The sequence below is a fragment of the Psammomys obesus genome, unplaced genomic scaffold, assembly GCF_907164565.1.
Source record: "Psammomys obesus unplaced genomic scaffold, mPsaObe1.curated_primary_1811, whole genome shotgun sequence".
Taxonomy (NCBI): Eukaryota; Metazoa; Chordata; class Mammalia; order Rodentia; family Muridae; genus Psammomys; species Psammomys obesus.
Window position 1 is genome coordinate 20,518,592 of NW_026596046.1, and position 21,650 is coordinate 20,540,241.

Consider the following 21,650-nt stretch of genomic DNA (forward strand, 5'->3'; position numbering starts at 1 on the left):
TCAGTTGATTTTAGTTCACTAAAACTTTTGGTGTTACACTATTTCCATGTTCCTTCCTGCCATCTCTTCCCCTTTTTTTGTTGCACTTATCTTTACACTTTTAGTCGTGAAAAAGGTAGTTATGGCCCTTACTAATGAACAGTGATTCTGGATATGGCCACTGTATGCACCTAGCTTTAGCCTGAAGATTTTTGTCAGAACTGGAAATCTTCCCTAAAACTGTTCCAGCAAATATTTTTTCTTTTGAAAATATAGCCACTCATATCAAAGTATTTAATCTAAGTTTTCTTTTCTCTGCCATAACTTGTAGGGTACTTATGAAGCTATAGTGGGCAGATGCCTCTTTCAAACACATGCTACTCATAAATGAAAAGCATTATTTTACAGTCCTTGCTATATGGAGATTAGATAATAAGTATTAAGTTTGTTAACATCCTTATTTGGAAAGAAAAAAACTACAAAAAGTATCTGAGGGTTTGTTAATAGCCCTTTATGTTTATATTTTATGTATTCAAATGTATTATATGATTTGATGATACCAACAAACTTTTGTGAGGTACACAGAACGAATGTTCTTTTATACATGATGACAGAGCTACGTGTGTGAGCAGATTTCTTATAGTGACACAAATAAAAACTGAAGATATTAGTACTTGAACTCCAGTCCTCTGATTCCCAACCTACAGGACCTCTCCTTTTCAAGCCACAATGCCTCTTGGTATCTTGAACAGGGCAAGGAACAGAGCAGTAGTCTCTGACATCACCAACAAAAATTTGACTTGTTCCATGCTCTGTAGATACGTTGAAAATGAATGAATGAATGAATAAGTAAATCCTGGATATTTTTGGAAGAATAATCCATATCTCATCTTCAGTTTTGTTCTATACAGTCCCAATGTATTTGAGAATTGACAATGAGAACAGCTGTATGATTGCATAACTATAAAATGAGATGTAAATGATAACAGACCTAGGACAAGCTATGAGACAGCATGTGTAGATGGGCATGCATATCATTTAGCTTTCAGAAATGCCTGTTAAACAACAATCTTGGATCAGAAGACTGGCACAAATAGACTGCAAGTTCCAGGCTAGCCTGTGCTAAATAGGAAGGCCGTAGTTCAAAAAGCTAAACAAAATGACAAAGAGCATTCTTGGTTAAACTATTAGTATAAAATGGACTTAAGAATTCTGATCTATATGTTCCAACTTGTTTTAAAAGCTAAAAATGATATGGCATAACTCTCATAATATTTTTCATTACAAAAAGTTTAGGTTTCTCTTAAAAAACTGAACATTCATTAACTTTCTTTTAAACATTAGTTGATTACTACAAGGCTTCCACTGCAGGACTAATCTTGCGAAAGAATTTATGTCCTTGGGAATTTGTATTTTCAAATATATAACCTGGAGGAAAAGGATAGCTAGCAGGGCAGATCTCTTGTTTCTTCGGTGTGTAGTGTATAGAGTACATGGTGACATCATCAAGTGGAACTGAACTCTTAGGAGCAGCATTCGAAGGTTTGCAGCTCTCTGTTGGAATCAATTCATGTGGCACAAAGTGAGATCTGAAAGTGCTCAAACCATCAAATTTTCCAGATGGGTTGGGAATCTGTTGCTGCTGCTTAATAAGACCTTGACGACAACTTTCCCATGCTGGAAAATCTTCCTTCATGGTGCTTTTTCCTTGGAAAGGAAAACTGCTTTTCCTTCTGTGAGAAACTGGCCTAATGGCAACCACACGGCTGGTCTGATAGGGAACATAGTCAAGGTGGCTGGTGCTGTTTAACTGCATGCTTCCTGAAGGGGGCACATACTCTGCTACTTTCTTGACTGGGGGAGGTGGGAGTTCCCATGGTTGGAAGCTGTCACGGAATTCAGTGCTTCCTTTAAACTGAGTGCTTTGGGTCACTCTAGTATAGGAAGGTCTGCAGATTTTTGCAGTTTCACCAGAAAGACCCTGAAAGTCATTCCGGTGAGTGGTGAGATCCTCAAAAGGCTGGTCAGTTGGCTTATAAACTTCCTTTGGCCTTGCAAACTTGACTTCTAGCTGATGAGGTACATAATCTTGACGATGGCTTGTATCACCATTAAAAGGGCCTGCAGAACACTTGAGCACAGAGCAGGGCTTAAAGCTTTGCCTAGGCTTTATCTCCCGGGGAACATAGTCATCTTGAAATGTAGTTGAGTTTCCGAATTTCACATCTGGGGGGTGGTAAGCTTGCTCTGGTTTACAAAGTTCACATTTCTGAATATCCCAAGCTCTATAAGCATCTTGAAAATTAGAACAAACAAAACATTTTTAAATACTGAACTATCTTCAAAGAATCCTGGTTCATTTCTCTCAAGGCTAACCATCCTCTGATTTCTTTTAGATCCACAAGCACAGCATCAAGTATGAAGTTTTCCTCATATTTGTTCTCTTTTGTTTTTTTTTTCCCCCCCATCATTTTCTACTCTCAGATTCATCTGACTACATACAAGGGCATTTGATACACATGAGTGTGACTTTGGATAGAAAGCTCAATAGACTATGTTGTGGGTGAAGACAGTATATTATGTATTGGCTAGGATTATCACTGTACCTCATATAAATCTAGGCCTTAAAATAAGAAGCCTCCAACAGGAAGAAGTCAATGCATTCATTATGCATCTTATGAGCTACCCAAGTTTGCAAGGCCAAAAACATTTACAAGTCAATTGATCAACTTTTTAAGTATCTTACAACTCACAGGAATGACCTTCAGAATCTTTAAAATAAAAATTTAAAAATCCTACAGACTACATACACCAGTCGCTCAATCTGAAAGAGAATTTTCAAATTTCATTGTGATTCTGGTCAAAGGTAAAGATTCTATGGATTATTGAGTTTTAAAGCTGTCTGAAGAGATAGAAGATAAAAAATTTTAAATGTTTAGAACCTACAGCCTTCTTAAACCACAGATGAAAAGCTTCAGTGAAGGCTTCTTTATGTTATTTCTGTTTAGAAAAGTAGTAAGCTGGGCAATATGGTAAAATTTACCTCACCCAACAAATACATTTTAAAATGCCAAAATATAAACTATCAATGACAAGTATTTTACATACTAGATAACGTAGTAAGCTGAGAAACATAAAATTTACTGCATCCTGAAAAGCATTTTTAAATACCAAAAGTTAATTTATAAAAGGTAATTTTTTTTTAATGTATTAGGCAAGACAATAGAATGTGAACCAAAGTCTGGGGAATGACTACTGGAATAGTTAAACCTTGAGTGTTTACTATATGGCTACTAGCTACGAAAAGAATAATTCCCCATTCAGAGATATTCCTGCTGAGGTTTAGGCTAAATGATTAAGCTACTGATGTTTAGTGAAAATAGAAACCCAGCCAAAAAGCAGGGAATCTTTATGAAGCTACATGGAAAGAAAAGATGAACTACACCAGTCTTGTGACCCCAAGGTTTAAAATCAAGAACCAGATGGAAGAACATAATAGAATGGCATGAGGTAGTGTTTAGATTGATGGCACATAGAAGCCATATTCTTACACACTTGTATAGAAACAAGTAACTGGAGAAGGCTAGTCAGGATAGCAACAAGAGAAGAGTTATGATGGAAGCAAAGATTGTTATGAGTGAAATCATGTACACATTAGCTGGAGCACACCCCTCCAGCTGCCTCTGTACCTGACAATGTTCCATTTCCAACTCACATGAATCTTGAGCTACCATGAAGGAATATATGTTCTTTAGAAACTACAGTATAAAATTATAGCACTATATTCCAGTAACTAAAAGGAAACCAGAGATGTTAGTGAAGATCTATAGTTTCACACAGTCATACTGGGAAAGTCTTTGCTGCCTAAGTGTCAGTGCTTATTTTAGGTGAATATGTGAATGAATAGAATAAAGTATTTCCCCATACCAGAGTAACTTGAACTTTCAATACAGAAATTGTGGTACATTTACACAATGGAATATTACTCAGCAATTAAAAACAAGGAAATCATGAAATTTGCAGGCAAACAGATAGAACTAGAAAAGATCACCCTGAGTGAGGTAACCCAGAAGCAGAAAAACACAAATGGTATATAGTCACTTATAAGTGGATATTAGCCATATAATATAGGATAAACATACCAAAGTCCTAAAGAAGCTAAAGAAAGAGGACCCTGGGGAAGATGCTTAATCCTCATTCAGAAGGGCAAACAGGATAGGTATCAGAGGTGGGAGAAGACAGGGAACAGGAAAGGAGCCTACCACAGAGGGCCTGAGAAAGACTACCACCAGGGTAGGAAAACAGATGCTGAGACTCATAGCCAACCTTTGGGCAGAGTACAGGGAATCTTATGGAAGAAGGGGGAGATAGTAAGACCTGGAGGGGACAGGAGCTCTACAAGGAGACAAACAGAGCCAAAAAAAAAAATCTGGGCCCAGGGGGCCTGCAGAGATTGATGAATCAACCAAAAACCATGCATGCAGAGGACCTGGACCCCCTTTCTCAGATGTAGCCCATAGGCAGCTCAGTCTCCATGTGGCTGAGCAGGGGCAGTCTCCGCTCTTTGATCACCTTCCCTTGGAGAGGTGGCCTGACTGGTCACAGAGAAAGAGGATCAAGACAGTCCTGATGAGGCCTGATGGGCTAGGCTCAGATAATAGGGGAGAAATACCTCCCCTATCAGTGGACTAGGGAATGGACATGGGGAGGGGAAGCGGAAGGGTGGGACCAAAAGGAGATGAGGGAGGGGGCTACAGTCAAGACACAAAGTGAATAAATTGTAATTAATAATAATTATTATTTTAAAAATAAAAAATAAGAATATGGAGGGGCAGAGATAATGCCTGGTAGTATGAAGTAGCATACACATTATTCTTTTAAGTTTCCAATCTCAGTAACAGGATTATCACAGAGCAGGTGTTGGCAAATGCTTTTCTGTAAGAGCTAAATAGGAAATGTTTTGTGTTTAGGCTTTGAAGGTTAAACACAAGTCTCTAAATGTACAGTGCCTGTTGCAACTGCTCAATTCTATCAACGTAGCAAGAATGCAATAGTAGGTACTAAGGAAAAGAATGGGTGTGTCAATCCAGTTACATTCACAAACAGAAAATGGTGGGCTGGACTTGGCCTACATGCCAGCTTGTTTCTCTTGCCTTAAAGTTTACAATACAGATTTTTAACAAATCATAGTCCACTTTTGAGAAATATTCTGATTTACACATGCAATTTTACACCTTACGGATGGGGACACACAGGGTGAGATGCATCTTTACAGTTATTTTGCTATGGGAACACCAATGCTCCCCAGTGTCTATGAGCTCACTAGATGATTTCTTAGTGGACTATGGTTTTAAAAGCATACTACTGTTGACTGAATTGTTACGCCACATATGACTGAGGAGTAACAACTAAGGCACAGCACATTTACAATTCCTCCACTATGTACATTTATAATTGGTTAAAAAAAAACAGGGTGAAAACTGATAGCATCTTTGATCCAAAAAAAAAGTACTATGTTGTCATTGCACCTATATATGAAGACTTTTTTTTTCTCTTTGTGAAGGTCAAATTCTTTGTGAAGAATTTCTCTTAAAACTTCACATGACATTTACTGATAATTCTTTTTACTTGTGTGGAAAAGACTTTATGAAATATATTTTCACTAAGGTTCAATATGCTTGAGGGACTCCATGTGTGCCCTAGCCTTCAGCAGTTTCAACCACGATCTTCTGTTTCCTATGGTCTTAGTCGTCTTCTGCTTTTAATTTGTTTAATGTATGTTTTTTTGTTGTTTTGGAGCTAGGGTTTCATGTAGCCCAGGCTAGCCTTCAACTTCCTGTATAGCTAAGGATGTCTTCACCTTCTGATCTTTCTGCCTCTACTTGCAAGGTACCAGGTGTACAGGGGTGTGCCACCATGCCTGGGTTAATAGTGTCTTTCACATTAAGCAATCTGTATGTTTTTATGCAATTTTAAAATTACAGATATAACCTGCTTGGGTTTTTAAAGCTTTCTGGGTTCATATTTTTATATCACTCCTTATTTTTGAATTTTTTTCTATTAATTATTTAGGTAATTCTTCTGTTTTTTGTTTTTTTTTTCTTCCCATCTTCTGGTTCTCCAAGTACATGCACGTTAGGGCCACTTCAACATGTTCTGAAACTTTGTGCATACCGTGCTTTCCCCTCCGTACATTTGGTTTATGCTGATTTATTTGAGGCCCACTGCTCCTCCCTGAGTGTACTCTTTTCTAATCACTTACTCAAGGCATTGTCATCTCTATTATTTTTGGTAGACACTGCATTCCACCTTTTGTAGCTTCCATTTCTTGGTTAATTTTTCCATTTACGTTTCTGACCATCACTTATAACTTTGATTTTTTGATAGATCCAATATCTGGCTACTTTCTACTTGGGTTCTCCTCTGGTCTCATGACAAGGTCTTTCTCCCCTTCCTCCTTCCCTTCTCACTCCCCCCTCCCCTTTTACAATTTGAAAAAAAGACATTGCATGTACCACAGATACTTAATAATACCTGTATTCAGAAATGAATCCACATTCATTTGCCAGAGCTTTATTGACTGCAGTTTGGTTCAATCCATAATTAAGTTTGGGTCTCTTTGTTTTTAGTGGACCTAGCTTCAAATGTCTTTGGTATTATTTCTGTGTTCAGGTTGAAGACTGGGAGGATTCTCATCTGTCCCATTTTTATATTCTTATATCTCAGGAAATGTGTATCTCCATATCCTGCCCTTTCCCAACAGTAGGTTGATGTTATTGAGTCGCAAGTGAGGTGTTGTTGCTGTGTGTCCAGGGAGCAGTATCTGTTGCTCTTCTCCAGCTTTGACCACCCTGAGTCACAGAGGCCAAGCTTTGCGATGCTCCTGTCCCTTTATAGTAGCTCTCTAGTGCTTAGTCGCAGGGACATCTCCTCCTTTCATGTTAAGGAAGCTGTGTTTTGGGTCTTGTTTCCTTTCTCTTGTCACCAAGCTGCAACATTCACTTTGCACCAGTGGCTCTGCAGTGGTACTCATGCTTTTGTTCTGTTAGTGGCCTTGTGGTCTCAGCCTTCTCAGGGATTCAAGGCTAGTTTTGATTCCATACATTGTGTACCTAGCTTTTCCTTGTTTGATTGAGAACACTCCATTTTTTGCATCTTAATCAGAAGTTGGAAATCCTAGATCATCTTTATAATTTTAAATTATACCTGCAATTCTACAAATTTAGTTTCTCTAAGATATCTATTTGAGCTGTATTTCTTGAACTAATTTTAGTAAATTATGTTTTTCAAAGAACTATGAAAATTTATGTAAATTATAAATTTTTGACATAAGATTTTTAATCTCTTGTTAATGTTTGAAGAGCCACTCTAAATGTTATTTAAGGCAATGAGTGATCCAGATGGGCTTGAGTATATCACTGTTTGCTTTACCTCATCTTTCTTCCCCCTCCATATGACTTATTCCCTACATTAGTGTGAATTAGTATAAGTATAGGTTTTCTTTTTCTTTTTTTTTTTTTAGTATAGGTTTTCATTATGCCTTTTTTATTATAATTTTGCTAAACCTTTCTGCATTTTTCAATAAAAATGCTTAATTTCACTCATTATGGGCTCTGTCTGACTCAGGTGGCTTGCTGTTTTGAACACTTGCAGAACAATATTTTCCTTTAATACTACTGTTCCAACATATATCAATCCTGTATTTGTTTGAAAACATACCATGAGTTTATGAAAGCAACATTAACTTTATCTATATATCCATATATCATTCTTAAATTCATGCATCTTTCTGAACCATTTTCCTCAACATGAGACCATCATTTACTGCTCTGTAGGCCTGCTCTGTTGCTAGTGGAATTTCTCAGTTTTTGTTAACTTAAAGACTATTTCACTGGTTATAAAAAGTTGAGATTTAGTATATTTATACATTTTTTCTTGTGATATTTTAAACATTTCTAAAGAATTTTATATGTTTGATCATATTATTTTTTCCTCCCCCAAGTCCTCCCAGATCCTCCCCAGTTCCTTGCCCATCCAACTTCATGTTCTATCATAAAATGCAAAAACTACCAACCAATAACACACACACACCACCACCACCACCACCACCATCACCACCACCACCAATCAACTACTCCTGAGCATGAGTCCTGATGGGAGTGTGGTTAATATGCCCTGGGTCACTCAATTGGAGAAAACTGATGTTATTTTACTCTGTAAGCAAGTATCAGTTGCAGATAACCTCTGGTTAGGGATCTTTGTGCTCCCTTCCCCTTTTCCATGCTGGGATTTGTGTAGGTCTCATGAATGCTATCACAGTCTCTGTGAGGCCATGTGTGCACCAGTCCCGTCTGAAAGATTTGTTTCCTTGGCTCTTAAAATCTTAAAATCTTTCGGCCTCCTCTTCCAAATCAATACGTAAAATTTGAGGGGAGGATTTGATATAGACATCCTACTTAGTCCTGTGTGCTATAAGATCACTATTCCACTGGGTTCCAACAAAAAGCCTAGTTTAATTCTCTTTCCAGAGATTTTTTCCCCCATAGTTTTTCTTTGTGTTTATCTATTTGGAACTTAAATATATGATTCTACCACAAATTTTGGTGGTTTCTTGTGCATTTATTTCTTCAGATATTTTCTAATGTTTTACTATTCATAGGATGTTGTGTAAAAAGCAGTAACAGAAACTAAATCCTTTTTAGTTTTCAGTAGGAAAAATTTTGTTCCTTTAGATATTTAGCAGACAGGGTGTGGAGCATATCTCCTCAATCCAATTAGGAATTGAACTAGGTAGACACAGTCATGCTCTGTGTTTAAATGTCTGGAGGACATGATTTGGGTGTTTGTGGAAAACTTTCATTCTAATGGGGCTGTATCTACTAAGTCTCTACTCCCAAAAAAAGGTTCTTGGGTATTTCTTGGAATTTTTGGCTCAGTCTGTTAGCTTATCAAAGAGTGCAAGTTTCACAAAGAAACAAGCCACTTATATGGGAGTTTTGTAGATTGCAAACTGGATCTGCTCACATATCAAGTGTTCATTGTTTTTCCTCATAGTAAATTGACTCTCTATATGCCAAGTTCAATTAGACTTGGCAAATATACTCACAAAATTAATAGCTCATCTATAAGGTGGTCAGCACTGTATGAAATTTTAGTTCTTTTCCTGCACAGGCTGTCTACTATTAAAATAATTAATTTTTAAACATTGTTTTATAAGTTATTATAAAAGCAGTGATTTTCTACTACTTACAACACACTTTTTATGTTCAGAAGAACTTATAAAAACGTGTAATGAATTCAAGTTGGTGACACACATCTGTATTGGCAGGACTTAGGAGATGGAGAAAGGTGGATCAGGAGCTTAAGGACAAGCCTCTGTTGTACAGCAAGATAGAGGCTGTCCTCAAGCTCCCAATCCACCTGTCTCCACCTCCCAAGTCCTGCCATTTACAGGTGTATGTCATCATGCTCGACTACATTAACATTTTTATTTCATATTCTTATGAAATATAGATATGCCACAACCAATTACTAAGTACAAATTTTTGAATTGTTCCTCTAACTTTTGACTTTCTTAACCTGGTCATCCACTAATAATATGTCATGGTTGTGAGCAATGCTAGAATCAACTTAAGAATGCATAGAATCTCCTTGAGGTAATTATTTTATTTCCTTCAGCTATAAATCTTGATTAGATATTGCTGGATCATATGGAAGTTCCATTTTTAATTCTTTGAGGAATTTCTAGATTGTTCCAGTAGCAACTGTACCAATTTTCATTTCTATGCAGAGAAGTATAAATTTCTTTTTTTCTTACCAACAAGGGTTCTCTTTTATCTTGATAACATTCAACAGAATAGATGTGAAGTGTATCTTACCTTGTTTTTCATTTGCATTTCCTTATCTCAATGAATCTGAGTATCTTTTCATGTACTTGTTGGTGATTTGTGTCTTCTTTGGGAAAAGGTTGGTTTATGTACTAAATTGTTTGAGTTTCTTATATATATATATATATATATATAATATATATATATATTATATATTATCTGATATATAGTTTGCAAATATTTTCTTCTTGCTGTCTAGCTTTTTAGCTTTATATAACCTCCCCTTATGTGCTTTTGCTTTTGTTGTCTGTGCTTTTGGTATCCTATCTATCTAAATAGATATTTAGATAGATATCTAATTTGGTATCCTATCTATCCTATCTAAATCAAATCCCAAAGTCCATGTTTCTTCTTAGAATTTTACAATTTCAGGTCTTATATTGAGTCATCATTTACTTTTTTTATGTGGTATAAAGATCCAACTTTATTATTTTTGTATGGGGGTTACTCAGTTTTCTTAACACTATTGAAGATGCTGTAGTATTTTTTTATTTGTGCATAGCTCCCTTGTTTAAGATTAGTTGGCTGTATATCCTTATATATACTTTTGAGCCCTTGATTCTGTTTCACGGGTCTGTGTATCCATTCTTTTGTCTTAGCATACTAATATGGTAGCCTTGTAATACAATTGGAAATCAGGAAATACTATACCTCAGACTTTGTTCTCCAAACTACTTTGGCTATTAGTCTTCTGTGGTGTCTATGAATTTTAGAATTGTTTTTGATATTTCTGAGAAAATACCACTGGAATTTTGGTAGGGAATGCATTCAACCTGTAGACTGCTTTGTCTGAGTATCACAGACATTTTAGCTCCCAATCCATGGGTCCAAGAAAGCTTCCTTTTATCCATGTTATACAGTTTTCAGCGCATAGATTTTTTTTAACATCCTTAGTTATTGGCTATAAAACTTCCGAATGTCAGCAATGACTCTCTAGTCTAGATTTCTGTATTCTCTGTAGCAGCAAGCACAGAGCAGAGTTTGACCTCTATCAAGTCACAGTGATCTGCTTTGAGCTTCTACATTTTAATATAAATTGATTTCTAAGGACAGATACATTTATGATCCATGAAAGCTCGTGTTCAGAAGGTAAATCTACGTGTACTGCAGGGTGCGTTCCCCTCTACAATACTCTACTTCTGCCTTCCCTCTGCCCTCCACTCTTAGACTGTACACATACCTGCTCTCTTCAGAATTATACACACAGAAGTACAATCACACATAATTAAGTACAGTTGAGGTAGTTGTTTCATGCCTGAAATCTTGGAACACTATAATGTCTCTCTGTTACATATATGCACACACCATTGAAGGATATCAATACCACTGTTTTTAATATATATTACACAGAAGAAAATTACTATGGTTGCATAAATGACAAAGTAATTTTTACTTTTTATCTTTTAAGTCAAAATTATCTTTTATGCATATCAATATCTCAGTAATTTGCTTGTGCTGTATTTGTTTATACTTATTTACCATTCATAGTCTTTATAACTTGTCATTTCTATAGCAGTGTATGTACTCAGTTTTTTCAAAAACCAGAAAGAACATTATTCCTAACTTCCCCATTCTATCATGGTATATTGTACCTTGCACTTACTTACCCATTTTATGGTAAAAGTTTTTAAAGTAGCCATTAGCTATTACTTAATTAACTATGTATGCCATTACTCTTGAAAAAGGTTTTATATTGAAACATACCCAATCAACTATTCCACATAACCAATGAAAATGTTATAAGCCTGTATGCGCAACTGTGTTACTAATGAGAGAAACAGAATAGCTCATATCAAGATGGTCTGTTTTTAAATAAAGACTTTCAAGAAAACTTTAAAAACTTTTAAAATCATGTAGTCTTTTGGGAAATAAAGAAAAAAAAGAGGTCATTCAGTTGCCAATGCTCACACTTGTACGTGCACTGCTAACAGTGAGAAAGTATTCTCTAACCTTTTTCTTGCTGCAAGCAAGGCTTAGCGGAGCAGGCCCTGTCACCGCCTGGCACTGCCTCTGTGGGGTGCACATGCTTATTTTATTTTCAAGCCCAGGATCAAGAATCGCCTGCTTATAGATCAGAGGTTTATCCTTCAATCTAGCCTTTAGAGGAGCACTTCTCAACCTGCGGGCTGTAACCCCCTTGAAAGACTTCGATTTCCCAAAATACTTATACTATGATTCATAACAGAAGCAAAATTATAGTTATGAAGTAGCAACAAAATTTTTGGTTGGTGATCACCACAACATGAGGAACTGTATTTATTAGAGGGCTGCAACATTAGGAAGGTTGAGAATCATTGCTTTAGAGTATAAAAGTAATATTCTGGTTGTCAGTCTATAATTTGTTAGTTTTACGGGTTGGTCTGGACTTTGAATCAAGAGGACGGTTGCTACTTTACCTTTTCAACAACTCCAATCGAGTTTCAACACATTATAGGATAGGAAAGGATGAAAAGGACAATATTAACTAAATGTGAAAAAGTGGCAAGTATAACATATACTCTTGTTCAGTGACATCCTTTGTTTTTTAATATGCTTTGAAATATAGACAACTTAGTGGACACATTTGAAGAAGATTCTAGGACTCCTAATTCCCCAGGAGGCAGTTTTTTGTTTGTATATAACCGGGTTTTGCTAACAATCTTATTTTGATCAAGGAGAAGAGTGCTCTTTTCTAACCATTGTGGCTAAGTATGACAGCACAAGAAGATTACAATTTGATCGTAAAGCTCAAAGCTGGAATTTTTAGGTATGGGGCACCTTTGTTTTTACAATGACAAGTTACCTTTATAAGTTGGGACAGTGTCCAACTTTCCTCTTTTAACTTGTTGTCTTTCCACAGGCCGGACTTTTACCACAGGCTGTACTTTGTAAGGATTAAAATCTCGCTTGTAGGTAGTATCAAGATCAATATCCCCCTGTTTGGGTTTATATTCTTCTGGTATGTGGCGAGGTTGTTTGACTACTTCATAAGGGCGATAATCTGACCTGAAATATATATATATGTGTGTGTATGTGAAACACAGTCTCACTGGTTTATGTTTTGATTATTTCAGTACTAAAATCTTCAATTTTTGTCTTGAACAATCTAAGGATATATTTAAAATGGTAATAGTTGATTTGAAAGAAGCAATTAAATTCTTTTATTCTTTTATCCAATGACAAGAAAAGATGCAAAACATTCTAGTTTTAAAAAACTGAAACAGCTCCTCAATTTGATCTTAAGTGAGTAAAATTCTCAAGTATGTGGATTTTTAAAAACGATATAACATAGAAGGAAATAGCAAAAGAAATATTTGATAAGCTGATAAATTTGCCAAAATTAGCATCATAGCCACTTTGTCAAAAGCCACATTCACCTACATAGACTGCACTTGGGCATAGTTTCCTCTGATGGAAGTCTTAATATCTTTCTGTTCGTTGTCAAATTGATCACCATCTGTGGTTGAGACAGATGTGATCCTTACTAAGATTTTGGATTTCTCAGAATCTCTGACTGTGAATGGGAATGAAATGATAATCTAGACATCCTGTGCCTTATATAACATTATTTTGACAGAAGTGGTACTGAAGGGGCTGAGACAGTCCTGTGGATTGAAGAAAACCAGAGACTCAAGGCTACCAAGACTGCCTGAATCCAAATGTTGGCTCAGTCATTCAATGATTAGATAACCTTGGATAACTTAGTTAACCTGTCTGTGCCCTAGTTTCCTCAAAAAGTTGTATAATAATATCATGTACATCATAGAGTTATTTTAAATATACACACTGTCAATCCCAACATTACCTAACTGAGCTACAATTATGCTGTTAAGATCAAAAGTCTTATACAAGCGCGCGCGCGCACACACACACACACACACACACATACACACACACACCTGGTTCTTCCTGTGTTACAGAAACATGCAGCATATGGTGACACTTATTCTTTGTAGTACAGATAAATTACCCATTTACTTTCTAGTCAATATGATCAGCATGAGCAAATCAGGCAAGAAAAGCTCCCGCCTATAGGAATGTTGGGTACCTACGCCAAGTAATAGGTACTGTTTCTGAAAATGGAATAGTGAGAAAACAATAGATGTACTATGTTGGTATAGAACACTGAAACAAACCTAATAACTAGAAAGGTAGTTTGAGAAGTTATAAGAAGGAAGTTTACTTGGCCTCAAAAGCTAAATTAAAAAAAAAAAAGGTAGGGTGGCAGAGATGATATTTACAAAAGAAAATTGAGTTGATATTTACAGATTGGATTAGCATTAGCTATGAAAAGAGGGAGGGAGAATTCCAAACAGGGAAGAAAAATTAAAGAAGCAAGCAGGGTTTGATAATTCATGCAGTAATTATGGAAAGAATTGGGTCTATGTTAAACAACTGAAACATTTTAAGGTATTTCAATTAGGGTCATGATAGGAGTAAATCTACATACTTGAAAGATTGCCTTGTCAGGCTTAAGTATTGGATACCAATCAGAGATGCAAAACTAGAACACACACACGCACACATACACACACACATCAGGAAGCAGAGGCATTCCTCTAGATGGTAGTAACAGTGCAACATACATAAATATGAGATATTCTAAGCAATTAAAAAATGAGAACTTTTTGTTTTCCCTTTTCTTCTCTTTGTTAAAGTAACTTAATTTTTATCTTTCTGCTTAAGTTGTGAATTAATTTCTTGCTTTTCATATTAGTTCAATTTAAATCAAATAGCAAGTTAAATTTAAATAGTAAGAGAACTTTATTAAGACCAGAAGAATTGGACAAAAAATAAGGAAACAATTTCTTAATATTTACTTAAATGTGGTTACTCCTTCCATTCTACCACGGTAAGCTTGAAATTCTTGCTTTGGTTTAAGACTCTGAGGTGGAAGAACATCACCATATTTTGGATATTTTTCCAAATACTCTGTCGTGGGGCAAGATACGCCAGAATGTTCATAAACCCTTGTGATTCCACGTGGACAACGATGCCGTCTGTACAAACAAATAAACGGAAATATTATTTTTCCTTACAAATATCTCGTGTGGTTATTGCATGTTAACAGGATCCCAGTGGATTCACAACTTCTGAATTTTAGTAAGGCTTTCCCCTCTGCATTGGTGTTTATGAAAATAAATTACACTGTAGCCTTACATAGCAGAAACTGGTTTTGCTCATAATAGTTTAGTGACTTATGTTACTGAAGTAGAAAAACCAGCACATGAATTTCCTAGTTGTCTGGAAGACAAGTTTTCTGCTTAGGTTTCACAGATACTCTCACGTGACTTTGAGTCAGAACATAGCTACAAAAGGAAAGAGACAGAGAACAGCATCCATTTTTGGTGGTGGAGGGCATGGAATATAGTAGAGGCCAAGAGAGACTGGAGCTGGGAGTTGTTAGGCAGCATCGTGATTAGACAACTCCTTATTCTTCCACGTGTCTAAGAAGCTTTAAAGTCAGAAGAGCCAAGAGACTCAGCAATGTCCACTGAAAATGAGGCTGTTGGAAAGTGCTGAAGTGATTTTGTCCAATGCAGGGTCCAAGATACTTTGAAAATCCAGGAGCAGAGTACACAGGTCAGAGATAGATAGATAGATAGATAGATAGATAGATAGATAGATAGATAGATAGATAGATATAGATATAGATATAGATATAGATATATACTGATAGAGCTGCACTGATTAAAAAACACAAGTCAAAGCTTTGGAATTTGTCATTGTTTTTATTGTCCATGAAAGCAATGATTTCACAGTGTAACAAAGCAAAGATTGTGGACAAGTATAAGACATAAAAGTGCAGACAAATTACAAGCCTAGCATTTATAATCTTTAAAGGAAAATTTTCTTCCTTCTACTTTGTGGTTTTGCTAGCAGTTATAGCTGTTTACACCTGTCAAACTTTTCTGTCTTTTTGAAAAAGCAGCTCATAGAAATGATAAAAGCAGGTGTCTCTAATGGGAGATCAAAATAATTGAATTTTAGTTTCATAAGGTATTATGGTTTGAATCTGAAATGTCCACATGTTTTGAGCCTTTGCTTTCCAGCTGATGGAACCATTCTGGAAGACTTTTGGGAAGCTGGCACCTACCTGTTAGAAGTAAGTGGCTAACAGCAGTCCTTGAAAGATTATAGCCTGGCCCCTAATTCCAAAGGCTTTCTACTTCCTGGTCGGCCAGCATGTAACAAGCCTTGCTTCATGTTCCAGGAACAAGAACTCCACCATGCCTGACTGCCAGGGACTGCACCCTCTGAAACTGTATGCCCAAGTAGACCCTTCCTCCTTTCTTTCTGTCTGGTTTCACTACCACAGTGATACAAACATTTAGAACAGATAATCTTCAACAAAAAGAATAGGGAAAGATCTTCTCTCTTCCCTTCCAGCAGGACAGGAAGCAAAAGATAGGGGTGTGGTGAGGTGGGGTGGAAGGACAGTGAAGAACCTTTGCCTCATTTTGAGACAGTGTCCCATGGAGGTAACCACATTTAAAAACCATTGGCGGAGTGTAACTATGTATGTTATAGTAGCTCCCTGTTTTGTCAAAGATTCTTGTAAAAGCAGCAGAGGCACTGCTCTTGAAGGAACTAAGCTTCTGCAAGAGACATTTCAGTAGAACTTATCAGTCATGCTTCAAAGCTTAAAGGGGCTTCCTATGACACTGGCAGTGCCCCCTTCTTTGGATAGTGATATTATTTGAAGACTGGAGAGTCCCCACTGTAATGAATTTCGTGATTGCTGGATGTAAAAATAACTTACTTTGTAAATTCAGATTAAAATACACTTTTTCCTACACAGCAGATTTTGCAGATTTATGCCTTAAAATTATTTTTCCATCCATACCTACATACAAACAAGGTTTATTATGAAAGAGGCAGAGACACTGCTTTCAATCCACATGTATTGTAGGTGGTTGCCCTTAGAGGGGATTAGAAATACAAAGGGCTTGGCATTACTCGTATTTACTTAGCAAAGGTGATCTAATACCTGGGTCAACAGTAAGGCTGAGGAAAGGAAACATGTTTGCTGGCAGCGGAAGGTTGTTAGGCAGAACTTACAGAACAAATTCGAGATTTAGACTTTTTTTTTTTTTTTTCTGTCAGACAGAGCCCAAGAGAACACTGTCTGGACAGGAATAAGAATACGATTAGGGGTTGGAGAGCCCTGGCTTGCAAACGGAAGACCTTGGCTAGTGCTCTTTGAAATTAACCACTAGAATTGGTGGGTGGGTGCCTGAACTCTCCCAGGACAGAATCCATCACTTACCGGCCACATCTGCTCATACTACTTACCTGGCCTGGACTGTATTTTAGTTTAAATCTCTGGGTAGGAAGCGTCGGGGACTGCAAAGAAGAAAAGTTTTGCCCCAGGAGCCAGTAACTAGAGAAAAGGGGTGCACTTCGCAGAGGGTAAGCGGGGAGGGGAGAGAGGGGAATGGGGGGGAGGAGGAGGGTGTCTTCGCCAGGCCCTTGCCACTTGAGGCTAGAGGGTCCTGGGGCTGCGGGTGTGGGCAGCGAGGTGTCAGCGGAGCTCGCGGCCCCGCCGACGCCACACCGGCCGGCCTCTTCTTACCCGCAGGTGCAAATCTGACACAGACACCAGGGCCTCATGCTCTCTGCTCCGGCGTCCTTCTCCGCCAGGTCTGCAGCTGGCACCTGAGAGCAGCCACGGCGTCCACCGTCGTCAAGACGACCACGGGATTCCCACGGGGACGGAATCGACGCCACTTCCGGAGGCGTCCTAGGTGCGCGCGGGTCAGAGGTCGCAGGCCCGCAGGCTCCGCCTCCCCGGTGCCTGAGACTTCCGGCCTGAGCTCTTCCGGGAGCCCTGGAAGCGTGAGTGCAGTGCGTGCGGCGTGGAGCCGGTGAGTTGGGGGTCCTGCCAAGGATGCCGGCAGTTAGACGATGACGGGGACCCGAGGGGTTGTGTCGGTAGGGCCGGGCGAGCAGGGCCTGGAGCGGCTGCACCGCGTAAGGACCCAGGACCCCCAGCGGCAACTCCCAGAGCCCGAACGGAGGAAGGGGCGTACAGATCTCCGTTTGCTACGTTTGTTTGGTTTTTTTTTGTTGTTGTTGTTTATTTATTTATTTATTTTTTGGAGAGAGGGATGGTAGATGTGTCACGCACCTGTTGTGTTCGTAAGCACGTGATCCGAAACTTTTAAGGACACTCAGTGCAGTCACAGGGCCGAGGTTCTTTACGTCCGGGGAAAAGCCAGTGAGCTGGACAGAACGACAGACTTTCGGAGGGACTCAAGCGGGATGGCCACCTTTCCTGTGGTCGGCTTGGGCCAGAGTACCTGAGTGGGTGGTGTCACGTAGCAGGGCGTCTCTGCACCCGGCTGCCTCCCGGCTGCGTGATTCATCGGGGCGCGGGTGTGGGAACTCCCAGCGCACTCCACGCTCCAGTGTTTGTTGCAGGGGTGTGTGGACTTTGCCGTGGAACCGGGGCCCGTACTGCCATATCCAGTCAGGGGCAGAAGGAAACGGATGGGTAAACGACACTGGGTTCTCCTTTGAGGACTCTCGGGCGGTCCATAAGCCTCAGCATCCACCTCTCAGTTTGTCCGTTTGTTTTTCCATGGTGTTGCGCTTCCTCCCACCACTGGATTTTCTTCCATTTGTAATTTGCATTTAATTTTTAGTCACAGATTGAAATAAGTAACCATGGTGCTCAATGGCATTGACAAGATGATTCAGCTTCAGAAGAACACTGCCAACATCAGGAATATCTGTGTTTTGGCTCACGTTGATCATGGTAAGTCTCTTCTAAAATGGCTTTTTATTAACAGAGGAGACATGTTCTCTATGTGTTTCATCGGAATGATGAAAGGGACGCTTGCTAGGAAGTTGTGTGTGTCGTCTCAGAGAAGTGTGCTGTAAAACGGTTGAAATAAATGGGCTAACTGGTTATCACTGTTCTAAGTAGTCTGCCACACAATGCTTTTAAATTTGAGTTTTTGTTAAAATATGGGAACGTTTTTGAAATGGTAAAATGGCTCTGGTCTTGATAGAGTGTTTCTTCTATGGATCCTATTTAATTTATCACCTCCTGAGTTAGCATCTGCTGAGTGTGCAGTGTTTTGTTAGATTTATTTGGAGCTAGGCATTTATGAGGAGGCCACCTGCCCAGCTGTGGAGGTTTTAGGAATCATGGGCAACATGATGAGATACAGCAGCAGGGGGTTGGGTAGGGGAGACAGGGACTAGATAAGAGTTTTGAGAACTGGAAGATTGGGTAGCTTTGAGGAGGAGCTGTAGGTGATAGGTGGGGACAAGCATTGCAAGTAGCAGCAGGTAAAAGGGCAGAAGGGGACATGTGCTACTGAACTACGGACGCTTGTGGGGTTCGGATGGCCGTTCTGACACTATCCCATAGCTTCATCCTGAAGCTGCTCTCCATCTGAAACTCTTGGAGTTGCACTGGCTCAGCGTTTAGAGTCCCGTTTGAACCCGAAGGTACTTAGCGTATTAAAGGTAAGGAAGAGGTAGGCAGGGCCCCATCTCACATCTCTGCATGCCTGAGAGGCTCAAGGAAGGGTTACGTTCCCTACCTCTGCAGTTAGACATCGTAAACTCTGAGTTGTTTTTAAATTACTTTACCTATTTGAGCTTCCGTGTACAGCCTGTGTGAATGGTCATTAACATTTTTATTAGCGTGTAGGGAGCTCTTAGGGAAAAAAAAATAAAGCAAGGACAAAGTACTCCATCTGTAGATTAGATTAGACTGGTAAAGGTGCTTGGGCGGGTTAAGAGGCAGAAAAGAGGCTTGGTGACTCTTGTCATTAATCTGAGCTCCGAAGAGAAGGTAGTACAGAGACAGAGAGAATAGATCGCTTTGTAGGAAGCACCAGCAGGGACTGAGTTTTATATACCAATGAAATCTCAGCGAATAGCTTACCCATGGGTTCTAGGCAGATGGGTCCATGTTTGGGGAATGTGAGGTCCAGCCAAAGGTTTCACTTTGTTTCTTTTTCTTTTCCTTTTTTTTTTTCTCTTTTGTTTTGTTTTTGCTGTGGGAATTAAACAGTATGTATATATTAAACTTTGTTCTCTAAGGGATTAGGCCTTGCTTAATAATGCAGAGTCCTTATTTGTGGTACATTCTAATGGGTGTATATTTGCCATACTTAAAATGAATTCTACTCTGTTGCACAGCAGGAAAGCGATAGTCTAGGATTATATATTAAAAGACATTTTTTAAGATCTATAGAGATCCTGTGGATTGGTCTTTGATACTGTTCCACAGATTGCACAGATTATATATTTACAGACTACAAAAAGCTGGATTTTAGGAAAAAGGCATTATTTGTTAGGCCTACCCTGCTGTGAAAATTGAATATGCACATGTCATTCTTTAAACACAGGTCCCAGTTTAAGCCGCTTGAAATTGTGTTAGCTTTGACAGTAGTATAATAAAGGTAACTGTAAATGTATATTTGATAATGCAAAGATTTTCTTTTACTATAAAATAGATTCCATATTTAGTTTTTAACTGGGTAGCATTGGCTGCTCCAGTGTAGACCTCTAACAACAGGAAGACAAATTTTCTTACTATTAACTGGCAAATGTCAGCTAGGGTCACACATAGATAAATATGACAGAAGACGATGTGTGGTTTGTTTCCTGGTGATGATTTACCCTGTTTACCCTTCTGAGCTAAATACGGTGGCTGTACTTTTGTCATTCTAAGCTTTTAGAGCCTAAGTTTGTAAGTATGACCAATTTTGTGGGATGGTTGGTAAATGATAATAAACTTGAATGATTTCTTAAAGCTAGATTTTAATAACTAACACAAACATTCCAAGACTTAGTTTGTATTTTGATACCCAGAGTAGTTTGCCTCATCAAGTAAGTCTTTAAAGTCCAACTATACTTAAAATTCCTGTGCTTCAAATTAATCTTGACAACCTTTCAAGTGGAATTGGTGGGGTCTACAGGAAGATGATAAAGCACTATAGAATGCTAGCCCATTTAAACTAATGTCTTGTAATTAATGTTGTTTTAACAGGAAAAACAACCCTTGCTGATTGTCTCATATCTAGTAATGGAATCATCTCCAGCCGCCTGGCAGGGAAGGTATGTTGTTAGATTTGGAAAATGCTTGTTGCATTTTAATAAAAATTAACTATCTATGATGTCATGATCTAGTTGCTTTGTTCTTTAGCAATGTAAACATGTAGAAGGAGCTGACAACCCATTAAGTTAAGCTAAAATAGATGTTGAGAAAAGTTCACTTCTATATTGCTTTTTGTTGAGTTGTATGAATCCTGTGTTGTGTAAGTGCAGAAGTGACTTGTGACAAGTCAGCTGTTACATGTTCTAGAGGTTTTATGGGTGAATGAGTTGGCTGGTTTGAGAATAAGGCAGAAAAGATATTAAAAAATAACAAGAATAAAGACCAGTTTCCATGTGTTGTGCTTGTTTGATTGGAGCTTTTGCTTAGAGATCAACAGAATGTGTCAGATTACATAAGATCTTGAAGATTAGCTTAAGTGACCCAAGAACCAAAGGAAGGCTTGAGGATCTTGTTGAAGATACTGATTTAGGGACTGGTGAGCACAGTAGGTAAAAGTGCTTGTTGCGGGGCCTGATGCATTGGATTCTTCAGATTTATGTGGCAGTAGGGAGAACCCCCCCACACACACACACTACAAGTCCTCCTCTGACCTCTATGCAAGGTGTGTGTAGGTACATACACACGCAAAGAGTTTCCTAGCTGTAAGTTCAAAGAGAAAAAAACTGAATCAACAAAGTAGATGCAGGAGACTTAGAAGATAGGAATGGAAATTTGAGACCATC

The 21,650-nt window shown here is 38.4% G+C and overlaps 2 protein-coding genes across 4 annotated transcripts in view; one reads left to right on the forward strand and one right to left on the reverse strand.

Annotated features, from left to right (window-relative positions):
• Positions 1-1,330: 1,330 nt before the first annotated feature.
• On the reverse strand, positions 1,331-17,510 carry Saxo2 (stabilizer of axonemal microtubules 2). The gene is made up of 4 exons (XM_055623246.1): positions 17,422-17,510; positions 14,666-14,845; positions 12,649-12,851; positions 1,331-2,274 (listed from the first exon to the last, which is right to left on the reverse strand). Exons 1-4 carry the CDS (start codon positions 17,457-17,459, stop codon positions 1,331-1,333), a joined length of 1,365 nt encoding a protein of 454 aa, XP_055479221.1. The 5' UTR covers positions 17,460-17,510.
• Positions 17,511-17,649: 139 nt separating this feature from the next.
• Efl1 (elongation factor like GTPase 1) overlaps positions 17,650-21,650 on the forward strand; it is a 123,053-nt gene continuing 119,052 nt past the window's right edge. For all 3 annotated transcript variants that reach the window (XM_055623377.1, XM_055623378.1, XM_055623380.1), the window contains exons 1-3: positions 17,650-17,713; positions 18,494-18,606; positions 20,860-20,927. In XM_055623377.1, coding sequence (XP_055479352.1) covers positions 18,516-18,606; positions 20,860-20,927 — 159 coding nt within the window. In that variant the 5' untranslated portion in view covers positions 17,650-17,713; positions 18,494-18,515. The remainder of the gene's footprint in view (positions 17,714-18,493; positions 18,607-20,859; positions 20,928-21,650) is intronic.